The sequence below is a fragment of the Parasteatoda tepidariorum genome, chromosome 8 (assembly GCF_982258835.1).
Source record: "Parasteatoda tepidariorum strain Cologne lab strain chromosome 8, Ptep-v5.0, whole genome shotgun sequence".
In the NCBI taxonomy this organism is placed as follows: domain Eukaryota; kingdom Metazoa; phylum Arthropoda; class Arachnida; order Araneae; family Theridiidae; genus Parasteatoda; species Parasteatoda tepidariorum.
In genome coordinates this window covers 93,478,026-93,497,918 of record NC_141762.1, presented here as the reverse complement: position 1 = coordinate 93,497,918, position 19,893 = coordinate 93,478,026, and the positions used below count along the sequence as shown (strand labels likewise).

Sequence of the window (19,893 nt, the reverse complement as noted above, 5' to 3'; positions counted from 1 at the left end):
AAGACAGATGTAAAGGAACTAAATTTTGTCTTCCACAGACGCTTCTTCCTTTATTCGTTCGAAATGAATATTCTGCGTACAGCAGTATAGGCTAAATGCCAAATATTTATATGTTGCATCGCAAATTTAGAAGCTGCAATTGCTGTTTATTTTTTAAAATTTTACTTTTTTAATTATGATTTTACAGTGTTGAGCATAATCTTGTATGTCTTTACAAATTTAAAAACTCCTTGAAAAAGTTTTTTTTGCAATAACGGGCCCATTTGCACAAATTCACAAAAGCGGACCCTGTTTGAAAGAATGTGGCTTAACGTTTATTTTATATGAACAAATTACGAGTAATTTTTTCACAATTTTACAAAAACGGAACTTTCACAAAATGTCTGGACAGACCCCTGGTAAGAGTTTTTCTAAGAACAGTGAAACCTCTCCGTTGCATCGTAAAATGGTCGTTGATGAAGTTTGCCTGCGTTGACTTCAAAATTTTCACCGAAGGTGCATGATTTTTTGCAAATGATTTTATCTTTAGTCAATGTCATTTTCTTGGTTCGGAAAAGCCACTTCTGTTAGCGTCATGAAGAGATAGATCTTATAGGAAAAGATAGACCACTCCATTTTCATTGCTGATGCGAAACCCTATTTATAACAAAATTTAGTGCCACTGTTTTAGTTTTTTTTTAAATATTTGTTATTTTTTTTTAACAGAGAAAAAGAGATGCTAAGTTGTTTTTAAGTATTTCATAAAAGTAGAAGATATAAACAAATATTATTATTATTTTTTTAATATCTTATTCAGTAATTTTTTAGAAAAATTTCCTCCACTAAATAATTAATCTTTTCTGAATAAGTGAAAACCCACTTTAAGTAAAGTGTAGATATTTTTTAATGGACTTAATTGTGTGTGATTGAATTTCTGGCATTTGCACCAATGGTTTATTTTCTTCTTTACTTTAGGCCTTCAGCATGGTGGATATTCGCAGCAATCCCATGGACACCTCCCTTCCCATCACAGAGAGTGGAATCGTCATCAATGACTATGAACCACACTATGAAATTCACAAGAAGCGAACTAAAAGTGTGAATCGTTCCAAGAAAATACAGTGCAGAGTTAGGATGCTGGATGGAACAGATTTTGAGAGCGACCTCGATGTTGGTATTTTATTCACCATTTAAAAACTCTCATTTTTTTTTCTTCTTCTCGTGACTCATTAATTATAGTTTTGTTAGTCAGATATTTCTACTTATTGTGCAGAGTATAAAATTAAGCGTAGCATCAGATAGTACCTTTGGCAGAATTTTTTCAGGCTTTCTGTGACAAACTTCCCTAGCACTGATATTTGGCTTTAAGATACTTTTAATTATAACAATTACTAATTTAAAGTAACAGAAACGTTATGTTTACAGACGAAAGTATAGAATAAAAATTTATAAAAAGTTTTAATCGTAAATAATATTTTTTTAATTCCAATATTATAGGCGATATTCTTGCATTTTGTAGGCGGAAAAATGCACTATTTCCTCTTTCGAATTTTGCAAATCATTACTCAAATTATTATTCGTAAATAAATTGAAATTCGTACAGATTAAATATAAAATTCGTACTAGAGGAATTAGTTACACTCAATTTGCGCTTTTGTTTTCATATTTTGTGATCTGGCAATCTTGTTGCGAAAATATTTTTAAATCATTCTTGAAAAATCTCCCGTTCATGTAAGTACATCTGATTTTGCTACTCGCTTTATAGATTTTGTTTTATACTGTTTTTTCTTTTTATTTTATTTTTTGTTTTTACGTGTTATTTTTACTTATTGTGTTATATTTTATTTGTTGTAATTTTTGTAAAAAAAAAATTTCAGTGCTCCTCACACTATTGTATTAATATATTTTGCTTTGGCTATATTGATACAATATCAGAAGGCACTCTTTGTTGCGGATATAATCGTGTGGGCTGATGAAAAGATTATATCTTCTATTTTCCGGTTTTTTTTAAAAAAAAATGTCATCCTTTTTTTTTCTTCTTTTTTTTAAAATCAGTTGTTATTTTTTTTCATTATTATTCCCCCCTTTTTTTTCCATATGTCTATAATTTTCCTTTGTTTTATCTTCATTTTGAACTTATCTAATGAGTTCTGTTTGCTTGCTGCTTATGCGCAATAAATGAAACTTATTATTTTTCTTAACTTTCTTCTTGTTTTCTTGTATTCATTTATTTTGTTGTATATATATATGTTAAAAATATAGAGGAAACATGGAAAATGATAAAGATTAATGAAAAGAGAAGAACAATAAAATATTTAAAAAAAATATTATAAAGCCAGAAAGCAAAATAATGAAAAGATATAATCTCTTCATCAGCTCACACAATTATATCCGCATAAAAGAGTGCTTTCTGATATTGCATTAATATAGCCAAAGCGAAATATATTAATACAATAGTGTGGGGAGCGCTAAAAAAATAACTAAACGAAAATAGAACAGATTAAGTAAAAAATATTTGGGAAATAAAACATATCAAGCAAAAAACAGAAAATACAGAACAAAACAAAATCTATAAAGTGAGTAGCAAATTTAAATGATCTTACACAATACCAGAATCTTTCAAGAATGATTTAAAATATTTTCGTAATGATATGATAATGGTTATTCCATTTCCTTATTGAAACATGCATGTTTTGTCCTTAATGTGGAATAATATTCTTGCAAAAATGCACTTTGAAATGAATTTGCTTATTTGATTAAATACATGCTTATGAAAATGTTTTAAAATGAATATCCTCATAATTTTTCCTTTTTCAAAATGTTAATTCTTTGATTTTAGAGAACTTCCAGAGGTTTGGAGTTAGCTTTACTAATTGCAGACCATTTGAATTTATTAGAAAAAGACTATTTTGGAATAACATTTCGGGATCCGGATGGAAGTAGGGTGAGTAAATTTAAAATTTTTATCAAATTCATCATAGTCATAAAATTTTTTTATGTATTGCTAAATTTGCTTATTTCTGTATTTTTTTTATGCATTGAAATTTTTTTGTTCTTTTAAAGCTTGTTGAAAAATAGAATTTCTGTGTGCAATGTCATTTCTTGCTGCTGTTACACTGCAGGAAAGTTTGACACAAAATACCAAAACTAGTCACACATCCTTAATCACTCTTTCCATCCCGGATATTGTAGTTAATTCAAAAGAATTGTTTAACTAGCCCCTTTTGTTGTTTTAATTATGTTGTAAATTTAAATTAATTAGAAACAATTCTGTTTTAAAATGGTTATAAGCTACAGAATTCTAAGCCAAATGCAGTTCCAAACAGATGTTTCTATAACACTTCATGTTATTCTTAAAAGAAAAAAAAGTATATTGGAATTTTTAGCATTTCACCACTGAAAAATTAATCACTGAAACACTAATCACGAATTATTATTTATATTGGAAGGACTAACCACTCATCATCATAGTTGGCCAGACAGTCCAATGTGGGTCAATACCTTCCTCTGAAGATTTCTCCATAAACATTTCTGATGTAGGACTAATCATTACTCAATCATAATTGAATTTGGGAAGGGTAAAAAGGTATTTAAATTATTTAAAACCAGTTTATTTAAGAATGAACTAGTGAGGGGGATCTGCAAATATTAAACTTGCGTTAACTTGCTGTTCTTTGTGGAGTACTTTATAAATACAGTCAAACCTTGTTAACATGAATTTGAGGGAGGACAGAAAATTTGTTCACGTTTAAAGTAGTTCACATTATCGGTGCAGATTTTTTCTATGAAAATCATACAATATGCAGACATTCTTTATTATATCTATTTGTGTTTTCTAAGTGTAAATTTCTAATATGAATATGTAAATTAATAACTGTTTAACATATTTTCATAATAATTACAACTTATTACTTAAAAAAAAATAAAACAAAGTTATAAATGTTATAAGCTTAGAAAGGAAGAAAAATATATTATTAGACAAAATTCAAAAAGTAAACTTCTTTTATTGCACCAGTTAGAGAGGGTTATTAACAAAATAATTGGATCAATCAAGGATTAATATGGATGGTCATTTCTCTTGGAAACATACTTAACAGGTATCTCCCTCCCCCAATGAGGTAAAGAAAATTCTAGTCTTATTAAGAATACAAAAAGGCTTGTATTGTGTTCTGCAATGTCACCTCCTTTCAACATATTCAACTAATATAACCAAGCATAAACTAATTATTAAAACTACAACAAATCATTGAAATGCGTTCCCTTGTTGATATAAAATTGTGAATGATCAATTTTCTTACTGGTAAGAGAGGAAATAAATTTTCAGTCCACATTCAAAGTAAAAGTTTTTCCAAGAGTAATGAAATTCGAGTTCACGTTAAAAGTACTTTGAAGCATTATATGCGTATTCAATTAGACGGGGGATCGGAAATTAGTTCTCTTTAAAAAAAATCATGTTAAACGTGTTCACCTTAATGAGGTTCGACTGTATTATTATTGTTTTCTGTACTGATTATTATTGTATCAAGCTTTGCTCGTCTAAGTTAATAAAATTTTTGTGGGGACAAATTACAAATGTGTCCTGTGTCGATTTATTATGAAAAAAAAAATATTTCAATTAATGAATTAGGATATAATATTTAATTTTTTTAAAAATTGTCCTTGAAAAGTATGAGGAGCTTTTTAAATGACTGAGAATACACCAAATCTTCCGTTTATTCTTTAAAAAAAATTTCAAACAAACTTTTATGCACATGTTATCATTGTATAATAACCAATTTATAAAATTTTTTAACATTTTTGTATTTTTAACAGAATTGGTTGAATTATGAAAAAAGAATTTCAAAGCAAGTCAGAGGCAAGTAGCATTTTATTTAATGTATTTATATTTAAAATATTTTCTATTTAATAAAGTTTTTGTTTAATATATTTTTTGTTTAATACATTTTTTATTTAATGTAGTATTTTTATTTAATATATTTTTATAAATCTTATCAGTAAGACAAATGAGTAAATAGAAAATAATTTTTTTGAATAGTCGCTTATTTTAGGCTCTTTTGCTAGTTAAATTAATATGCTACAGCTGAGTGCCATTGAAGTAAAGAGTAATTTTATTTCCATAGCACTCTCAAATTTATATATTAATGGTGTTATGATTAATTCTCTTTAATCAATAAATTAGTTAAGTAATTATAATTTCTTATTTTTCTATAATTCACTATAATTTTTTGTTGAAAAAAATTAGACTTTAAAAGTGAAAAAAATATTAAAAATATCCACAAATTTTTTTTTCTTTATTTAAAAAAACAAGAAAGCATCAAATTTATTTGGCAAGATTCTTTTTTAATTTGATAAAAATTATTATAATAAATGAATAATTTTCAATTTTCGTCCTATTTATAAACCCCAAACAATACAGCTTTTTAATGTATTGAAAAATTAATTTCATTTTTAAAAAAAACAATGGACTTTTTTGATATTGCAGTTTTGTACCATTTTCATTTTTAGCATAGTGAGCATTAGCAAGAATAATCAAGGCAGTTTAATTATATTTCTGTTGTTATAAGATTATAGTAGTCATTATTCACTAAAATTTATTATTTCTTTTCATTAAAGAGTTTTTTAAAAGCAGCCTCAAGACTGGATGTTTTAGCAGTCCAGGGAACCATGCACTGCTAAATGAAAAAATTTGTAGTCATTGAAGAAATTCCTCTAACATACTATGTTATACTGAATATATTATACTATCCCTGGATATATTATACTGAAAGTTATCTGCCATTAACTACTTTTCCATTTCCTACTATAGTTTTCCAACATAGGCAGACAAAAACCTAGTTTTATGATGGTGAAAAACCAGTTTTAAAAGTTCTAAAAATGCTAAGAATAACATGTAGAGAGTTAAACTAGAGAGTATTGGTGGAAATTGAAATTTAGTAAAAACTAATTAGGTTTAAAAGTTTTCATTCAAATAAATTTAGTTGTTTCATTTATTTCCTTTCTGATTCTTTTTTTTAAAACTATTTGCATTTTTTTCCTTTCATGCAGAACTGAAGTTTTATAAAGGCAAGTAACAAATTTATTTTTCTTACTATGCTGTAGCATAGCTTTAAATTGTATCTGATTTTGCTTGTTTCACCTGAATTTAGGTTTATATTTTTTTCTGATTTCAAGATCCCCAAAATATATAAAAACAAATATTTTAACAGCTCTTATTTCTTGCTCAAAAAAGTAAAAAAAAAAAATTCTTGTCTTTTAAATGACCACTCAAGTGAATAATTTTTTTGTAATAATTACAGTTTTTCTATATCAATTGGTATTATATATATTTTTTAATAATTCCAGACTTTTTAAAATTGAGACTTTTTTAATTAAAAGTCATGAATTTTAAGATATGATGTGCATAATAATTTTTTTCTATTCAAGCTCATTAGTATTAATTACGAATGGAAAAGATTGCAATCGTTTCTATAATATTGAATAATATTTCTATTTTTGCAAACTCTATCCAATGTTTTTTTAAAAAAATATTATTTGTGTGAAATATTCTTTATTATACAATAGTTTATGTAACATTTCTTTTTATTTTCAAAGTCTACTAGATTCTTTTAATGATTGTTGAATATTCTTTGTGTGTTGAATATTTGTCATACTCTGCAATATTTTGTATAACATTTTTATTATTTTACAAACCTTACAGCTTTTTTTCCATTATTAATTGTATAAAACTCTTAAAATACCTTGTATGTGAAATTCTTCATTTATTGTGAAATAGTTTGGATAAAATTTATATTATGTCAATGTTGCAAAGTCTATCAGATTGTTTTTCCCCACTCCACTTGCATTTTCAGCTGTTCTATTGGTTCATAATTCCTTCATTATTTGTGTTATGCATATTTTATTTTTCTGAAGCATCATTTTTATGCCCTGTTTAGGAGGTCCTTGGGAATTTAGCTTTGAAGTTAAATTTTATCCACCAGATCCTTCTCAATTGCAAGAAGACATAACTAGGTATGCAAAATTTAGAATTTTCTCTCTTGAATATATTTTATTAACAATTCCCTTACTTATTTTGTCAAAAAATACACTTGAGTCATTCAAGCTCTACAAAATAAATACTTTTCCAGAAACTGGTCTTTATAATGACTATAATTTGAGAGGCTATGTGCAAACAGCTTTTTCCTTCCTCAATGAAATCGATACCCCACAAAAACAAATTGAAAGAAATGTTACATTCCTAAAGAACAAATTGTTAGGATAAGGCTTTCTGCATTTTAATTCCTCATAAATTTATCAATCCTTATCTCCTTTGCTAACCCTATGGATGGTCCTCTCACAGTCCCATCCCCCATCCTGTATAGTCTACCATGTAAAAGGGAGCAACCACAAACGACTTGTAGCCTACAAATTTTGTGGTGGGATTAAATTTCTTTCAATTTGTTTTTGTGAGGCATCGATTTCATTGACGAGCGAAAAAGCTGTTTGCGCGTAGCCTAATATTTCACATTAATTACTGTTTTAAAGAACTTGTCCTAAAATGGTATTTTCTATTTAATCTTGCTGATTGAATGTTAAAAGTTAATATTGATTCAAAAAATAGAAAATTAACAAAAGTTAAATTTAAGAGAACTAGAGAATTTTTTTTTTTTTTAAAAAAAGGAATTTACATTTAGTTTATTATGCATTGAAAGTATTCATCACACAAATTTTTCTTTAAACAGATTTGTCAAATTCTTTAAATTATCATTCAATGAACATTTTAGATTTTTAAAAAAGTATTTAAATTTACTTATTGAATGCTGTTCAAAAAATATCCTTTGTTGAAAAATTTATTTTAAGTTGATTAAATAATAAAAAATTATTTTATTAGATACTTTTTAAACTATACTATTATAAAAGATGAAACTTAAATATGCCTTATATAGAATATTTTGTCTTCCTGATTTCATTTTAAAAGCTTACACCATAGACTGGGTGTGTAGCATTTTTAAAAAGCTTATTTTTGATTTACATTTTTAAAAGCTCTTAAAGGTGCTTTTTTTTATTTGGGGTTTGTAAAAAGTAACTTAATTTTCTATCTTTTAAAAATATTTTTTTTCTTTGCTGTATTCATTGTTTTTCTAAATTACAAAAAATGCATGATTTTCACAATTTTCTTTGCAATATTTATGAGAAACTAGTTATTTTATCATGATTATGTGAAGTTTGTGAAAATATTTTTGAATTTTATTGATTTTACTGATTGAAAATATTTTTCAACAACAACAACCAAAACAAAAAAAAAATTATAATTAAGATCTGTGCAGTTATAAAAATTTTTTTTTTGTATCATTTAAAGTTCTTAATTTATGAACATAAAAGTTCATAAATTAAGAACTTTAAATGATACAAAAAAATGATTTTTATAACTGCACAGATCCTAATTATAAATTTTTTTTTGGAAAGTGATTAAAAATATTTTCTGAGTACTTAAAAAGTGCTTATTTTTTGTTGAAAAATCTGGCTGCGTACCCTGATAGAAAATTTGAATTAAACAAGTAATAAAAAGTGTTGTATAGTTATGTCAAAACCTTAATATAGTGTGCCAGTGATTTCACTTATGTGCTATTATTGCATGTCAAATTAGCGTAAACCATAGTGGGAGGGTAAAAAAAAATTGGGACAACATTCGCTGGTTCTCCGTCAAAAAAAAGTTATGCCTGCAGAGATTTATGTAGGCAGAGCTAAACCAAACCAGTAGTGCGGAATATACCTGATTCAATAAACAAAGCTCTTGTAAAATAGATCCATTGGGATAATTTTTAGTGTTATTAAAAAAAAAAAAAAATTTCCAACCAATTTTTAAATCTTCTTGCTAACTTAAAAATTTAATTTTTGTACCAGTAAGATATGTAAGTTATCATTTAAATATTAAAATATGCATTTTTAAAGCTTTATCAACCTACTTTCTAAAAAGGAAAATAATATTTTCTGTTGTATTAAATTAAACACTAATAACTTAATATATTATTTTGTTCATTAATTACCTTTAATTCCATAAGTATAGTTGTATATATTACTACTATTCCAATATATTTTGATTTCATATAATTTTTAACACATGCTAGTTTATTCAAAAGTTGGTTAAAATATTAACAACAACAAAAAAGTTCTGAGAATATATAAGGCTGTGAGAATTTTCTGCGCCTCTGAAAAAAACTTTTCTCTGAACAAACTAAAAGAAGAAAAAAAGTGATTTTGATTACCAAATTACATACCTGCATTTCCTCAATGCAAATGTTTGATCAGTTCTAATAAAAAGTTTGATTTCAAAACTAACTCTTCTCTTTTTTTAAAATCCGTTGTTGTGTCTATTAATAGAAGGAATACTTATAAAATGCTCATGTTATTTGATTGATTAATAGATAGAGAATTAATCTTGTACTCAATATCACAGATAATTTTTTGTGAGTTTCCCCCCCCCCATTTTCAAAACCACCTTTCCATCAACTTTTCCCGTTTGTTTTTATTTTTAATTAATTAATTTATTTTTATAAATTTTTGAAGTGTTGAATTGTTTTACTTCATGTAGAATTTATAATTTTTTGAAATTTAGAATGTTTCTAAAAAATTTATGTTATTTTAAGAAGGGACATGCTTTTATTTAAAAAGGACATGGTAATTTGAAAGTCCTGGGTCCAAAGTGCACGTAGTTTCCTGTATTTAGTGAAGTCACTCTATACTAAGTAGTACCTAATGACTGATAAATAATATAACAATGATATTTCTTTTTAAATCGAACATTTTTCTTTTCAGAATAAATCTGTAAGAGTTTGTCACTTTCCTTTTGCAATTGGAGGAAAAAATGAAAGTTTTGTAATTACTAACTGATTGTGATTAAACTAATCATTGTTTCTATTCTAGGTACCTATTGTGTTTGCAACTTCGGAATGATATTCTGTCTGGAAAGTGAGTTGAAAAAAATTTGTTTTAGATTGAATCTAAAAATTATTTCTGTTTAGTCTGTCATTTTTTATTCCCTCCTTCAACCTTGCTGTGCCTGATTCGTTGCAGACTTCCATGTTCATTTATAACTTACGCACTCCTAGGATCCTATCTCGTGCAATCAGAGCTCGGAGACTACGACCCTGAAGAACACGCAGACAACTACCTGTCCGATTTTCGCTTTGCCCCCAATCAAACTCCAGAGCTCGAGGAAAAAGTTGCTGTTCTCCATCGACAGCACAGGTAATAATCAAAACATTTGAACAAAGTAATATGCAACATGGTACGTAGCGTTTTTAAAAAATGCTTAAAGGTGCTTATTTCCGTTTTTTAAACCCCTTAAAGGTGCTTTTTTCATTGGGTGTTTTTAAAAAGTGCTTAATTTTCCATTTTCAAAGAGGAGATTTTTTTTTTCCACGTCTTTTTCGCCATGTATTATGCAAAAGTGTGCTTTTCACATTGATCTATTCAACATTTTCACAATTAATTCGACCACAATCCATTTCGTTATTTTGCAGTTTGTTAATGTATATAGTGCTTAGAAATATTTTTTGAGTGCTTAAGAGGTGCTTATTTTTTGTTGAAAAATTTGGCTACACACCCTGAGCAAGATGACGATAATTCATTCATCAACGATGATTCTATATTTTATTGTGTAAAACTGTTATCACACAGTTATCAGAAAATTATGAGCTACTGTAAGCAAAATCTCTACTGAATCCTCCATTTTAAAGGGAATTTTGCTGTTTCGAATTTTTTTTAAAAAGTTTTTTTTAATTGCCTGAATTATTTATCATGTCTTATTATTTACTAACATTTGTTATCATTTTTTGTAAACAATGTGTATAAAAGCAAAAAAGTAAGAAAAAATTAGCAAAAAAAAGCACTACTAATACTTACAATAACTTTTGAATATATATTGGATTAAACAAAACATAAACAAAAATCATCGATCACATTTAGGCATAAAAATTATTGTATATTTTATTTAAAAATATTAGAACTACTTGAATTTATGCTTGGTGCATCTCTTTCATTTGTAAATATTTTTTCTGGTAGAATAATAAATGTGATTAGAGATAAAAGTAAACTTATTAATAATATAAATTATACTGTATATAATTTATTTAGAATTTCACGTTTTGAAAATATCAATGATTTAAATTTATGAAGACATAAATTTTTTGAAATGTGTCATTAATGATTTTACTCATCAGGACATTTTCAGGATCTTTGAGTTGGGCTCGCAATCACCCCGGCTAGTTGAAAGAAACATTCATTGTATTGCTTTTTCTTTCAATATTCATGCAATTGTTTGGCATTGTCTTAATAGTTTATCTTCTTAATTTCAGGGGACAAACTCCAGCTGAGTCAGAATTACATTATTTAGAAAATGCCAAAAAACTAGCCATGTACGGAGTGGATCTTCACGATGCTAAAGACTCGGAAGGTGTCGAAATTATGTTAGGTGTCTGTGCTTCGGGATTACTTGTGTTCAGGGATCGGCTGAGAATCAATCGATTCGCTTGGCCTAAGATACTGAAAATTTCATACAAACGTAACAATTTCTACATCAAAATTCGTCCTGGTGAGGTGAGCACTTGTTCATTTTATTATTTATTTAGATTGTTTTTAGCATTCTCATGTTTCTTCAGGTTTCACTATTTTCATTAATATTAATTTTTTTTAATGTGAAAAAAGGCTCTATTTGTATGTCTAGTGCATCATTCTCTGTTGTGACACTTGATCAATGATGCTTACCTATAATATTGAAATGGCTGTTTGCACTAAATTTTTTGATACTCGTAGAGTTACTTAATTTAATATTTTATATACTTTTAATCTTTCCTAATTAAGTTTAACCTTGTTTATTGTTCCCTCACCTTTCTTTTTTCTGTTTGTTTTAACTTTCTCATCACTAATGCTTTTCTTATAATGTTAATACTACCCATTTAGATTGTTTTTGAAATTAGTAGCAGTAGTCTGTCCAGGGCAAATTTACTACCATTAAACGGTACCTTCACAAATCCAACTTAAAGAAAAATTATGGTTTCACAAAATACTTTTAAAAAAGCAAGTTCTAAAATCCCTCCTGCTTTTTTTAAATTTTTTTGTTGTGTCCACTCAAAAACTATAAATTTGGAGTTAAATACGCATTTCGATTTGCAATGCAACCCACCCGTGGTTTGCTATTATGACATAGTAGAAGAATTCGCTTCCCACACGACTTGAAAGGACAATGATTTTTAAATTTGGATACAATTTTAAGCCCAAAATTTTCCAGTAGCAAAATTCTTTTGAGCATATGGAAAAAATATTGTATCTAGAAATTTACCGGTCATTAAAGAATTTTTTTTTTGTAGTTACAATTTTTGAAAATATTTTTTTATTTTACTATCTTTTCTGTTGATTTGTTAACATAAATTCAAATTTTCACAAATTATTTCTAAATTTTCACAAAATAGGTACCATTTAAAGAAACCTAGACAGACCTCTGAGTAGATTCCCAGGTCTATCACTCAAAAATTCTACTGACATGTTACAAAATATATTTAAGTTATTTCCATTGGCTCCATCCGATAAATTTAATTGGTGCGGGGACCATCTTATATATACTTAAAAAAAATTTATAATTTTTTATTATAGTTAAAAATGCTGACAGACAGAGGTATAACCAATTATGTTTTCACATAGACAATCAATATTTGTACAAACACAAAAATAATTTTAGAATATAATCAATTTTTAAAAAAAATTTAAATAAAAAGTTAGAAACCAAAAACAAGAAAAACGAAACTCTAAAAATGTGTATGTCAGCAGAAACAGCACTTCATCAGGGGACACAGTGTCCCCTTAGACAATGCGTCCCGTTTAAATTTATAATTTATCTGTGATTTTGCAATTTATCTGTGTAATTTTGTTCCTTGTTAATTAATTTCATATTTTTATATTAATCATCACATGGATGATTGATTGAATATATCTTTTATATTTAGTTTGAGCAGTTTGAAAGTACTATTGGTTTCAAACTACCCAGTCATCGTGCTTCAAAAAGACTTTGGAAAGTTTGTGTTGAACATCACACTTTCTTCAGGTAATAGTTTGAAATTTCTGCTCTGCTATTCTGCCTTTTTTTAAAATTAGTTTATGAATAGGCCATTTTCAGTTAGAAAAAGATTTATCTATGACTTTTTACAGATTATTTCAGTTTTTACTACTATCATTATAATTTTTCTGAAGTTTAATCACTAAGATTTGTTTTATTATTGGTAATAAAACATAGTAAAAAAAATTTTTTTTTAGTTACATTTGAAATGAAAATAAATAAATGTAGACATTATTAAATGTAGACATTATTAAATGTAGACATTATTAAAAGCATTTTAATAACAAGCACTTTAATACAAATTAGTAGCATAATTAAGAAATTTTTTTTTTAAAATTAATTGTGACTATTGATTCCCAGAGTATCTTAACCATTCAATGTTCCTGAGTTCAATCATTAACATTTTCAATATTCCTGAGTTAATATTAATTCAAAAAGATGGTATTTCAATGTTCTTTAATTTGCCCCTTGAAAATATTTATCCTTAGAAAAATATATTTTGTTTTGATTTCAAATTTTTATGTTATCTTCTGCTATTTTACCTCAACGTGCAATCATTTGATTGCACATATCATCAATATACATTTGATAAACAGTATCATTACTTACATAAAAAAAATTTCTTAACTTTATTTTTTATCAATATTAATTTTCTTTTGATGTATATTTAATTAAGGTATTATAAATGCATATCAACACAGAAAAAAATGTAAACATTTTTCTTTTTAAAACCCCTCTTAAACATTTTATTTCTTATGAAAGACAGTTAGTTGATTGTAATGAGAAAAACAAGGTTAAACCTAAAGAAGTATAATGTGAAAATGTGACTTTTTTTAAAAACCTTTTTTTATTCACAAAGGAAAAAAAACAAGCTTTTCTTAATTATTTATATATGTCTTATAGTAATGAAAAAACAAAAAAAAAACTATAATTTATATTACTAACATAAGGAAAAACTTTTTTGAATGGTATAAAAATACTATGAGAAAAGTTTTAAATATAATGTAATCATGGTTGATACATAGAGTAATTTAATTAGCGCTTGCTACTCTATTTATGTATCTATAATATATGAAGGATATTAATAGAAAGAAATAGGCTGGGAAATTAAAAAGTAGCCTGTATTTTTGTTTAAAAATAAATTAGCTATTAATCTTCAACCCAAAGGTACCATAATTAGTTCAAAATTGCACAAATTTGAATTTCTAGTCTATGCAACATATATAATTGCAACTTGAAATGTAGTACAATAGAAAAAAACATTTTTGTTTTAAAAAAATCTCCCCCAAATGATCTTTAGAAGAAATAATGTAACTTAATGCATTTTTCATCTACAGTTTCAGTTTTAAAAACACATGCTTGTTACATAAACTTAGATTGATTTTTCCTCGTTGAAATAAATTTTCTGAGTTATACTTCACATCCAAATTTCAGAAATTTAGATCCCCATTTAGAATGGAATTACTACAGTTGTAGTTCACTTGCTTTATTTATGCTTTTATCAGGGTTCCCACTCAATTTCAGAAAAAAAATTCCCTGTCTTTTCTAGGTACTCCAGGTAAATTTCAATGAAAATCAAGACCATATTTTCATCAGAAAACTTTGATTCTTTTATTTGTAATGTGAAATATTAGATATTCTGTGTAAAAAGATATTATTAAATGAGGAAGGGAACTAAAATGGGAAATTTTTATAAAAAATAATTGCAATCGATGTTAGAATTATTTAACTCGAATCTCAGTAACTGATTACTGTTACTGACAATTTTAAGACTTGTAATTTTCCAGCTATAATACAGGAATATTCCAGGTTTTTGTAAAAAAAAAATTTAAATTTTCCCTGATTTTTGGAGTTAAAGTAAAATTTGTGGAAACCCTGTTTTATAAATTTTTATTATACATGCTCTGTTTTTTTCCCTCTCAATTGAAGGTTGATGATGCCAGAACCTCCTCCTAAACCAAACCTGTTCTTACCTCGCTTTGGGTCCAAATTCAGATATTCTGGTCGTACACAGTATCAAACACGTATGGCTAGTGCACTCATTGATCGACCACCTCCTCATTTTGAGCGCACCATGAGCAATAAGAGATTTACCTCTAGAAGTATGGATGGAGGAATGTCAGGTAAGCTCTTGTTTTAAGTATTTTATCTTTTTAGAAAACAAAAAATCGTACCATGACAAAATTTATCATTCTTCTGTAGCTTTGGGTTACAGAAATCGAACTATGTCTGAGTCCAGGACTGAGAACAAACGACACACTTTGGCCCACCCCATTCGAAGTCCAGTCGGAGACTCCTTCAGGAAAGAGAGGCCGATTCTTCCTCCTGCAGATTTCATACAAGCATACGAGTCGACGCCAGAATTTATGCAATCCTATGATAAGGTAACTAATATCTCAACCAGTTAACAGAAAGGTTCGAATCATTGGTCTATATACCAACTTAAAACCCATAATAAAATTTTCCCGATGTTAGTCAAAATAAAAATTAACTTACAGTCGTAAAAAGAAAACTATTTAACTTTCCTGTAATTTAAACCTGTGTTAAACCTTTCCTGTAATAAAAACTTGATAAAGAAAGATGTGATGAAGGAATTAATGTTTGAATTTTTCCTATGCTATAATCTCAAAGTATTCAATTAATTTGGATTAGTTTGTTTTAGTATTAAATATTAACATGGTTTAAGAATCGGACTTTTGAATTAGGTAGGTATTTTATGTACGTCACTCTAGAGCTGCACAGTGGGCTATTGGTGACGGTCTGGGAAATATCCCTGAGGATGATCTGAAGACATGCCATCGCAATTTTTATCCTCTGTTGAGGATGGCTCCCCTGCTTTGGTAGCCCGACGATCTGCTCGAGAAGTCGAGTACTTCATGGTGGAACAGTTTAACGAGGACTGATACCGCATACCTTCGGTCCCTACACAGGCTGATCAAAGTGGTCACCGACCTGCTTAACCGAATGCCTGACCTTGGAGTTCTACTCGGCACGACCAGTCCAATACGGGACAAGACTTATGAAGAAATACATTTTTTTCCCATATCCTGCATATTATATATATATATATATATACGATCCTAATGTAATCTCAACTGTAAACTATTTAATAATACATTTGTTTTTACCAACAATCTCAGCTATTTCTTCCAGTCAGCAGCTACCCAGATTATTAACAACTGTAACATTCTTGTATTCTTTAAAAAAAAAAAAAAAAAAAATTACGAAAATAAAATTTAATACTGCTCAAACAATCATAGTTTAATATTGTTCCATGATAACTACCCATTGAATAAAATATTATGGATTGAATTGAATTCAGATTTAATATCAGATAAAAATTGCAAACACAGTAAAATAATTATGTACAATTTAGAATCATGCAAAAAAGTAAAGGTATTTGGATGATGAGTTACATCCTGCATGTGTTAAAACATGGGAAAACAGATATGGCAACTACTATGATTTATTTGTAATTAGAACTTCATAATTATGATTAGGATTGAGTAATTAAAAAGACAATTTATGAGAGATTCCATAATCTGTTTGAAATGTTTTCCTCACTTATCTACTTAGTTTTAAAAATTTTGCTGATTACTATTTAAGTAGTATTTAAAAACTCTACTAATTGATTGGTAAACACTATCTGTATATATTTTTGTGTTATACTTTTGGTTACTGATAGCTAGTTTGGAAAGTTGGCATCTCTGCGGGCAAATGACTGAAATATTACAAACATTGCTAAAATATAGATTATAATGTTGTGCAATTTGTTTTCTCTTAATAGTTTTATAGCCACATAGAGATAATAAATTGTTTAATATAATTTTTTATGTTGGAGAAAAATATGTTGAGAATGTAAAAAAATTGGATGGCAGAATTATCCTGGTTAAAATGAATATGACTATTTAAAATGTTCTATTTTTACAATCGAATCCCGGTTGAACCCCTTAACTGCCGCGGGCGTATATATACGTCTCGGCCAGACGATGTGTTAACTGCCGCAGGCGTATATATACGCTTTCCCGAAGTACGATGCTTTGCATTGCGCTGCTATAAATAGAACTACACCCCTACTTCAGAATGCAGTAAAATGACCTTGAAAGTGTTTGCTTTGCAAATATATTACTAATTTCGGAGGAGGGGGAATGGGAAAAGGATGTTATGGAAAAGTGATATCGTATTAATCGTTTGCTTGTCTCATTTTGAGTAAGGTCGGGTTTATTCTTTTTTCGATTTTATTTCCCGTGTGTATTTGGCGCTTTTTATTCTATCCATCAACGTCTTCAAATGCATCGCGAAAATGTGCTGTTTGTTCAAGAAAAAAATTCGTCGTGAATCCCGCTATCAGTGCAATGAATGTGATGTTGGTTTATGTGTACAACCATGTTTCAGGATTTATCATACAACAGCTAAGTTTTAACATCTTTTATATTGTATTTTTATTATTTAATTTATTATTTTTATTTTTATTATTTAATTTTGTATATTATTATTAAATTTTGTATTTTCTTTCTTTCCTTTTTGTCTTGTAAAAGTAAACTGTTTTTAAGTTGCAACGCGTGCATCATTTTACCCCACCAAAACACCGCTTAAGAAAGTTCACTTGAGCGAAAAACGGTGGCACTGGAGAGTGAATCACGTAAATTTTACTCGGCAGTTAAGGGGTTAATAAATTCCCTATTTAACAAATTTTGTATTTTAACAAATTTTATGAAGTTAATGAAGTAGAGGTAGGAAACAATGAATAACGACTCTGATATAGAAATCTATGATTATGAATCTCCAGTGAAAACTGTTACTTTTTCTGATGCTTTGGAAACTGTGAAACTTACCTTATGCAACAAGATGTAAATTTCTTCGGTTCATGGTGTCGAAAAAACACTTTTTGAAGGTTAGTCAATTTTTAATTACGATTTAAGGTTAGTCAATTTTTTTAAAAGTTTTGCTCCTGATATTGTGAATTATCCTCGATTTAGCGAATAATATTTTCGGTTTCTAAGAATTTCTTAAGTCGGGGTCTGACAGTGCTTATATTTTGCAACATTTTCTTAGACACTTCAAAGCTAAAACTCTGAATTAAGCTGCATGAGTAAAATGTATGCTTCTTTTTTTATATATATAGCGACCACATGGTGGAATACCAGTTTTGCCTAACCTGGATCATTTTCGATCCAATCAGCAATCTCCAGAACCTGCCCTTAATGGTAAAATGCGTTTGAATCCTGAGGAAAATATTAAAACCATTTCTGAGGTATTTCATATCCTATTCATTTTTAAATAATCAATTACTTATCTAATTATTGCCAGTGTAAGCTGTGAACATTTAATTTTTGCACTTATACAAATAGTACATTATAATTATATATAATTTTTATTGTATTATAAATTCTATAATTTCAAATTTTTATAATTTTAAATAATTTCCTGTTTTTACTGAAATGTGAAATTTAAAACTATATTGTAATCAAGTACATCTGTATTTAATTACTCATAAACCTGTAAAAACTATTGTAAAAAAAGTAATATTAATTATGTTTTAAATGAGAGTACTTTTTAAAAAAAAATTTAGGCAGGGAAAATTTTCTGGGTAACCGAAGGGTGAGAATCAGATCAGAGTATGCAAATGTGCAACATTTTTCTGTGCTATTTTTTTATATTCGAAACGTTACCCAATTCTGTGATAGGATTTTTATTCCATAACAAGATTTTTTTTTCTTCTCCAGAATTCCGTTTTGTTATCCCTAGCATAATTATGGAAATAAGGTTAAAACTATTCTACTAAGCGTATAATTATCATAATTACCAAAGTATTTTTATTGCATAAATAACTGGATTTTTATTATCAGTTTCTAAGTATGTAAGTTTATTGCTGATAACTAATATAGAATAATGTTTCTCTGCAAATATAATTGTGAATCGCTCTATAAATAAAAAATTGCTGCTTTAGACTATAACACCCTATTTGTTTAATACATTTATTTGTGTGTTTAATGTTAGTGCATGATTTTAGCTTTATCGTACTTTGTTTGAAAAGTAGGGGTGTTTTATGTTATGTTTGATGTGTATCTTTATTTATTTTTGTTTAAAAATGTGTCAACTGGTTTATTTTCTGTTTATTTATGATATTGCAATTAGTACTTGTTGAAGTGTTTCAAATGTTCTTTCAAATCCTTTATGCTTACACTATGTTTTGTTCATTTACACTGAAATAACTTATACATTATAAATTAATTAAATTAAATGTGGTTAATTGAAAATGCTTCAACTAGTATTTTACATATAGAGTTTGAAAAATAGTCAAGAACAAAATTAATTTGTCCCTCATTTTTTCCCACTTTAATATAATTCAATATAATTGTGTTTTAGTAGAAATATGCTGTTAGTTAATTTGTTTATTCATGTTCAATCTGTTCTAATTTATAATTTTTACTTCTAAATTTTAACTTGGACAAATGCGTAAATTGAAACATTAACCATGATAAGAATTTCAATCAGTAACCTTGCCCTCTTAAATGTATACAATGGTTTTCATTTAATAAATAAATTTATGCTTAAATTTTGCACAACTTATTATAAACACTGCGGTGTATAAAATGAGTAATACAATTTTTTAAAATATTGCACTAATTTCTATGGAAAAATTGTTGAGTAATAAGCTAATTAATAGTGATTAACAAGTTAAAAATATTCAAATTGTAATGAATTAATAAAATAACATTATGCTATTCATAATACTTTCTGAATTAATTATTTAACTTATCTACATTATTATATAACTTTATTTGGTTAAGAACAGGGCTGCAGATATATGTTTTGTTTGAGGT

At 27.5% G+C, this 19,893-nt stretch overlaps 1 protein-coding gene across 8 annotated transcripts in view; it reads left to right on the top strand.

The window, feature by feature from the left end:
* Positions 1-19,893, top strand: part of cora (erythrocyte membrane protein band 4.1 like coracle) — a 67,114-nt gene that overhangs the window by 22,821 nt on the left and 24,400 nt on the right. For 3 of the 8 annotated variants that reach the window (XM_087169422.1, XM_087169417.1, XM_087169415.1), the window contains exons 2-13: positions 955-1,149; positions 2,819-2,923; positions 4,792-4,834; positions 6,025-6,042; positions 6,912-6,987; positions 9,880-9,924; positions 10,030-10,203; positions 11,313-11,553; positions 12,957-13,054; positions 14,996-15,189; positions 15,269-15,450; positions 18,192-18,320. In XM_087169422.1, the coding sequence (XP_087025548.1) occupies positions 964-1,149; positions 2,819-2,923; positions 4,792-4,834; positions 6,025-6,042; positions 6,912-6,987; positions 9,880-9,924; positions 10,030-10,203; positions 11,313-11,553; positions 12,957-13,054; positions 14,996-15,189; positions 15,269-15,450; positions 18,192-18,320 (1,491 nt within the window). In that variant the 5' untranslated portion in view covers positions 955-963. The remainder of the gene's footprint in view (positions 1-954; positions 1,150-2,818; positions 2,924-4,791; positions 4,835-6,024; positions 6,043-6,911; positions 6,988-9,879; positions 9,925-10,029; positions 10,204-11,312; positions 11,554-12,956; positions 13,055-14,995; positions 15,190-15,268; positions 15,451-18,191; positions 18,321-19,893) is intronic. The other 5 variants (XM_087169421.1, XM_087169423.1, XM_087169416.1 and 2 more) reach the window with 3 other exon arrangements.